The sequence below is a fragment of the Apostichopus japonicus genome, chromosome 5 (genome assembly GCF_037975245.1).
Source record: "Apostichopus japonicus isolate 1M-3 chromosome 5, ASM3797524v1, whole genome shotgun sequence".
Classification (NCBI taxonomy): Eukaryota; Metazoa; Echinodermata; class Holothuroidea; order Aspidochirotida; family Stichopodidae; genus Apostichopus; species Apostichopus japonicus.
Window position 1 is genome coordinate 18,884,140 of NC_092565.1, and position 7,633 is coordinate 18,891,772.

Below are 7,633 nucleotides of genomic sequence, written 5' to 3' on the forward strand. Positions count from 1 at the left end.
AAGGAAATCTTGCCAAGACCTTTTAAAGACCCTTCCCCTCCGATTGAAGACGTCACCTTGCCCAAGGAAACAAAATCAGACGACGAATTGGAAGTTGAGGTTAAAGAGGAACCAAAACGAAAATTATCTCATAAAACTCTAGAGTTTGTGTACGATGAAAAGTTAAAAACAAGTGCCCTGGTTGCTGAGCGGGAAGTTGAAAGAAACGACTTAGAAGAGACTAGATCCTCCGCTAGTGAATATTCTCCGATGCAGGTCGTACATTTCGAGAACAGTTCATCATCAGAAGCAGACTCAGAGAAACTAACTCTTGAAAATATACAAAACAGACCTGAAGAAAGTACACGAGAGAAGACGTTTAGACTATTAAAATGGATATTGGACGACCAAGATCGATTGACTAGCTAATCAAACAACGGATACATGAAAACAGTCCATATTAAATGCAGAAGAAATAGAACTTTACCTTCAAGGACATTGTAAATAAGTGGTACCATGTTTTCCATTGTTGCAGTAACCAGAATGTTTCATATGGAGGAGGAAACTTGGTGTGGTGGGATACGTAAGTAGGATGGGGGGGGGGGGGGGTCAGCATTGAGCAGGGTGAAAGTTGATTGGTGGCTTGGTGCCATATATGATGCTTTGGGTTGTTTAATTTCCACTCAGTAAGTTGGAGTAACTGTTGACACTCCTTTGCCAGAATTTTCGTGATTTTTTTCGTACTTCATCACAGTAAAAAGAACTCGAATTGCATGCATTGCTTCTGCAACTATTACCATAATTTAATGAGATTTAAATTCTAACATGTTTAAAGTCTGGAATGCTCCTTTAAGGCTTAACCGATGATGACGTCATTGTTCAGTATCGGCCGGGTATGATTCATATTTCTCCATTGTTGATTGAAATCTTGAAACTTTGTCCCAAAAGAAATTCCTCGTTTATGACAAATACTAATGGGATAACAATATCACTGTTTAAGACTACTTGAGCCCTATTTTTCTCATAATTTAATTTTAGCTTACGAGGAGCTGGTATGTGCACTAGACTAGATTTTCCAGTCTCTTTACGATGAGCAGGATACGATTATGCAGTATTTTCTCAAAACCTAAGTGAGATAGAATTGTAACATGCACCGATAAAAACTGTTTTAAATGTTCTGTAATAACCAAATTGTTTTTTTGCCTAAAATCAACTTTTCATTCAATGTATGTATGAATACATAAGATTAGCAAGTTTCCCCCCCCCCCCCCCCCCACATATAGTCACTCTCCTTTAGTATGATAATGGAGGGATTAAAACATGACAAAAAGATATATTTTGCCCAAAAAAACTATCATTGAAGATGATATTAGAAGTTCAGGAAGAACTGATTGAAACTCAGGTAAAATGGACAAATACATTAACACAACATTGAAATGTAATTTTCTTCATAAAATGTTATTATTTATTTGTACGTATATCTTTGATATGCAGGTATCAAAGTTTCTAACAAGGCCATGGAATCATCAATATATGTATTTCTTAGTATATCAAAATTATCATCATTAGAGGACAAGAAAAGGCATGGAATAATTAGTTATCTCATAGAATCAAGAGAAAAGGCCTTATCTAGATTTAAAAGGATGCTGGTTAAAAAATGGGTAAGTCAGACATGTGGTAAGAGGTCTGGGACTGCCCCATTGACCCCTCTTTCCCAGTTTTCTCATAGCGATCAGGTTACTACAGTTTAATTTACATGCTAATACACATTACAGAGCATGGATTGAAGAATTTGAAAAATAATGAAAAAAACTTCCTCATGATCATGTACAAGATATTTTACGTTAATGCCACAAACTGAGACAAGAAATACCCATATTTTTGTCTGTATGGTAACAGAATGTTGAGAAGCACTATGTACCTTTACCCTCCCTCATAGAGGTTGACAATGACTGACAGCAGTTTAAAAAAAAAAGAATTATGAAACCATCTCCAATGCGGGACAGCAAACCTCCAAAGAAAATCTCTCATGTTTGTGCTAGCACTTTATCACATTGCCACAAGATGGATATCAACTTTGGAATCTATGAACATGTCTGTTCTATGTTTCACATGACCAGGGTTGGCAAGATTCGGATAAGAACAAGTATTTGAGTGTTTAGGATAATTCATTATACAGGAATAATTAAATGCTCTTCGAGTTTTAGAACTTGAAAAGTTTGACAAGTTAATTGCTTTCTTAGTATGGATGTTTGAAACACTGATAATACTTAAGGTCAATTACAGGTCGGAGATAATTCTCGGAGATAAAACTACGAATCAACGATGAGTTATTACTGTTCTCATGACTGGCAGCTGGCATACCTCCCTGAGGAAGCCAGTGAAATCACGAAGGAAAAGGTAAAAAAAATTAACAAAATGGTCAGGACTGTTATTATTGTAAACTTGACGAAGTATTTCCAAAGTGACTGTTATTCAAACCTAGACAAATTAATCAGCTGGCGTTTATATCCTCTAGTAGGATTTTTGCCGACTTAACCCATTCAGATTCAGATTAAGCAATTCTCAACCAAATTGTCAAATATGCAAAGAAACAACACTAAAAAATAACTACATTGAGTACGGTACAGTAGAGAGGGTTCAAAAAAGGTTATTATCATTAATCCAATGGAGATGGATGACCTCTGCAGCTGGACAATTAAATAAGTCCACAAAATAATATATTTATCATTTAATCACTTCTCATAAACTTGGTCATTAAAAGCTGAATAAAGACATGTTTTCCCTTATTTATTTGTTTTGTCATCTCAGTCATTTACTGAAATAACTCAAGTTACAATTTGGCATCTGGTTCCCCTGCAATATATTTTACTGGAAGAGCTGTCATGGAAAATACCAATGCTTTCCTACTTTTAGATGAGGCGACACAGTTCAGCAAATTGCTTTCTTTGATGTTAAAATTCCACGTTTTAACTCTCAGGGGCATTTAAATAATCTTGTTGGTGATTGTTCCAATTTCATCTACCTCACACTCCACAACATCTCCTCTCTGTAGAAAAAAGGGTAAGAGAGAAACCAGTATAGAAACTTGATGAATTTTGAATTAAGAAATGGAAGTCAAAAGCAACAAAAGTCGTTAAAAACCGTCGTAGCCAGTCATAAATGCATCAAGACACGGTCGAGACTGATCACAACAGCTATCTTGCAAAGAGCATAGAAAGTGTTGGCTAGAATAAGATTCAAACCAGTGACCTAAGGGTTATAATCCCTCACTCTACCAGCTAAAACTATCCAGCCCTTAGTTGGTGGTGATGGTGAGTTCATGACACTGTTTATACAATGTGAAATATTTTTGAGAAAATGGCCAAGTTTTACACCATTTGAACCAGCTTACACCCATTTGAAATAACCTGTTGACCCCTTGAAGCTCAGAGGGAGACAACTGGTGGGAGACTCATGTGCATGTTTAAAGCAAAAGTAAAAACTATGGTGAACTAGTCCAGTCTGTGGCGTTAAAAGCTATAAGACCAACAATAGCACCCATTGAGGTCATGATTTGAAGTATTGGCCAGTCAAAGTAAAGAAGTGGGTTATTCAGTCAGGCCAAAGCCACAGTTTTCCGGAACCAGATGGTCTCTGGCAGATGGGCATGGAAGCAAAGAGGCAGGTAAGCTTACCTTTAAAAATACTGGCTCTGGTTTTTGAAAGATCCCAACACCTGGAGGGGTACCAGTCAGTATGATATCACCTGGTTTGAGAGTCATGAACCTGAAATATTAAAACAAAATGGTCAAGGAAGAAATATTCTACTGCACATTAACTCCTAATGATCAACCCAATTGAACATTAAAAGAAAAACATTGTTCTCTTTTGACATTTATTTTTTGGTTGAGACGTAACAGTGTATTCCTCCTATAGCAATTTCTTGCACATCTTCCCCCTCTCCCCTCCATTCTCCTTGCCCTTAATTTGCCCACAGCCAAACTAGTAACAAAGATAGTTCATAAAGCCCTTACACCATGTTGAGTGCTAAAGTTATTTTTTTTTAGCTTGCTTCTAGTCTTTCAAGCCTTGGTATCTTCTGCAATTAGCCCTCAAAAAAAACTCTCGGAGAAACTATGTACTTCGTGGAAAAGGGACATCAGTAAATGAAACTGTATTCACCTTGAGACATAGGCCAGCAGCTTGTGAGTGTTGAAGACAAGATTCTTGGTGTTACTATCTTGCACTGTCTTCCCATTCACTCTACACCGTAATCCCAAATTATTGGGATCTGAAATAATCAAGAAAATAAAGATTTGAAGGAATAAAGAACAAGGGACAAGGATCACCCTAATAAGTTAAAGATCACCAGTATCTGCCAGATCTAGCATTGAGGGTGCATCAATGCTCAGCAAAGGTCTCACTTCAATCAGTATTTTACTGCCACCATAAACACGTCATCCCTTCCCTCCCCTCCCCCCCCTCCCCCGATTCATTTCCTTGCAAAGTTTTAACTCCTCTTAATATCTGGAAATTGTTTGGATTACCAAAATCCACTGGGAAATTATTTTTAGTGATAAACTGACATAAGTCAGTCAAATTATCCTTGTTCTTTTGGCTGATTGTCCATTTTCAAATATATTTTCCCCAGAGTGGTTCCCAAGGTTGAAATTTATTGTGATAATATTTCACCACAATTTTACCAGCAACATTAGGCTTAGTCTGTCTCAATATAACCGTATCAGATTTACTGCAGCAAACTTGCATATATGGAATTTGAAGCATCAAAATTAATGCAAAAAATAAAAGAGAAATCAACAAGAAAGCCAATAGGCTTATTGTGATTCCTTGCCAATTGAGATTAGGATCCCAAGCTTTCGTCATTGTTGATTAAATTGATCAGCAAGGTTCTTTCACTGACTTGAGCCTTCGGGCAAGGAATCAAAAAGCAGATTATTGAGTTAGGTTTGTGTTTTGCAACAACAATGTTTTTATCATATATATATATGTATATATTATTCTATTTAAGCAAAAAAAAACTTCCATATTTTTCTCCATAAAAAAAAATTAAAAGAGAAAATTCAATCAAGATGAATAATAGCTTTAAAAAAAAATATAAAAAAATTAAGATTGGATGGGTACTGCTTTTGAAGAACATTTCAATATAATTAAAACAGATTAATAAACATATCAGTTCAATATACTGACTGTACCTGATATTGCATCCTTTGTAACTAAAGCTGGTCCCAATGGGCAAAAGTCATCCATAGCTTTTCCCAAAAGCCATTGTTTGCCATTACGTCTCATCTGCCAATCCCTTGCGCTAACATCGTGAGCAACTGTGTACCCGGCAACATGGTCCATGGCATCTGATTCCTGCAGGGGCATTCAAATTAGAAATTGCACTACAAGTAAGAAGGGGAAGAAATGTCAAATCGCTTCAAATCAATAGACATTTTAGATGTTTATATAGAAAAAACAATGCAAACACTTTGTAAAATCCATGAGTCATAAGATGTAGACATGTTCCAGGCCTCAATAAGACAGTAAAAATTGCATTTCATAATCCTTTTCCAGTGTCCACAAAACTAATGCAAGTTACTTGAGCAATGCTCTCTACTTGATCTCTGAAATTTTCTTTTTTGAGCAAACAAAGGGCCAATCAGTCTGTAGTCAGCTTCCACACATAACATCAATACTGGGTTCAGCCCTGATTCTAATATGCAAATTAGACAATGTTAAGTATTTCTGTAATGAAAGCCTGACAGATGTAGACTAAAGTGCTGGTGTAAGCATTGAAAATGAATAGACTTTCTCAAGCTATTACGTATACCTGTTGTGTCACATTCATGTGACAAACTAATTAACATAATAGTTTCTGTTCAATCAATATTGATTGCATGAGAAATTAAAATAGAGATGCAAGCATTAGCTTTGAGAAAACTTGTTAAAACTGTTAAATATTTCTATTAAAGCATGCTCTGGCCAAATACAGGTTTAGGTATCTACAATGAAATGGATGTATGACAATTTAGTTGTACAGTAGTTTATTTCATGAATGCTCTCAATTGTTTTGTTTGCTTAACAATAATTACTTGAATCAGCTTGTGCTGAAAATCACAACAATTGCCCAAAGTTTCTAACATTGACAAAATAGTAAAAGTAATGGTTTAAATATCCACCAAAAGCTGTGCGCATGTGATAATGAACGCTGGTTCCTAAGCAACTGGTATTGTATTAACATCAGTTTTGTTGCATACGCAACAAGCAGTACGCCATCTGCATAACGTCAATGCATCAAATGCTCACTAACATGTCAAGGTTATTGTTGCAAACTAAAATTTAATATCTGCTTCAGAACAAAATCTGAATATGATTTTCTAAACAAACCTTTATATTTTTGCCAGCTTTACCAATAACAATAACCATCTCAACTTCCCAGTCAAGTTCCTCTGTCTCATCAGGATACCTAATGTCATCTTTTGGTCCAATGATACAGCTAGCAAATTTGTTAAATACAAGTGGTTCTTTTGGTACTGGCTGATTTTGTTCCTCGCAATGGTCCACATAGTTCATTCCGATGCAAAGGACTTTCTCAGGGTCTGTGATTGGAGCCAGTATCTTGATGCTATTTCTAGCGAGTACATTTTCAGTAGATACGGATAACCTGCCAAAACAAAATAAATATACAGTACTAAATAATCCATACAGACCATGCATTGATGAATCAAAGAAGGTGATTTTTAAACAAGGTTATGTATGGTTCAATTATATTGTGCTTGATCAATCATAATTTAAATGCGAACATACAGTATACTGTTGTAGGTAATTCCATTTTTTTCTGGGTATAGTGTTATTACTATTGAAAGATCTGAATAATTTTATGACAAACTAAGTTACTTTAATCTAGATCCATGATCCAAGTAAATAACTTACTTTATACTTACTCTTTAGCTCTCTTCATCAGAGCTTCACCACCTTTCAAGAAGCCCACCATGTTACTTGGCATCTCAGGATCAACAGAGAGATCAACCACATCACCATTCACCCCTTGCTCCACACCAATCTTTCTCTCACCATTTTTCTCAAATTGGACGAGTCTCATGTTGTAAAATGGACGAAAACCAATTGACCACTTGCCCAGCCGTTTTTCAATCCCCGAAAACAATGTTTGGCTGAGCTTAGTCTTGCAGCCTACGTTCAGGACCTGTCGAAATTGCTGCATCACATGAGTATGCAGGCATTAGCTAGGCTATACGGACTTCCTTTACAGGGGGCGGGTATGATTCGTGGTACAAGGTCTGCAAATACAATGCTGATAACAATCTGAGTAAATCGTACCAGTTGTCTTGTTGTGATGTCGAACGCGATTGGTGACTGTAAAATGTACGATCATGTCCTTTTAGTCGAAGGTCGTTTTATATCATTCGAAAATAGTTTGGCGTCGAGTTTAAAAATGGTAGTATATTTACCTAAGTAGGCTAAATGAAAATATTAAAGGAAACCGTAGTCCGTGACGACAAACTGACATTTTTGGTTTCTGCTGCCGTGGGCAAACCTTTCCATCGGCATTGACTTTTTTCATGTGATCATCTTTGATGTGACCTTTGTCCTCTACGAAAACAAGTTGGCAAAGAAACTATTTTGGCTAACATTAACAACAGAAAAGCAT

The 7,633-nt window shown here is 36.3% G+C and overlaps 1 protein-coding gene across 1 annotated transcript; it reads right to left on the minus strand.

Annotated features, from left to right (window-relative positions):
- Positions 1-1,948: 1,948 nt before the first annotated feature.
- On the minus strand, positions 1,949-7,341 carry LOC139967936 (oxaloacetate tautomerase fahd2, mitochondrial-like). Its single transcript, XM_071972161.1, has 6 exons — positions 6,909-7,341; positions 6,352-6,628; positions 5,175-5,337; positions 4,144-4,252; positions 3,657-3,747; positions 1,949-3,028 (listed from the first exon to the last, which is right to left on the minus strand). The coding sequence occupies exons 1-6, from the start codon at positions 7,184-7,186 to the stop codon at positions 2,966-2,968; spliced, it is 981 nt and encodes a 326-aa protein (XP_071828262.1). The 5' UTR covers positions 7,187-7,341; the 3' UTR covers positions 1,949-2,965.
- Positions 7,342-7,633: the final 292 nt, after the last annotated feature.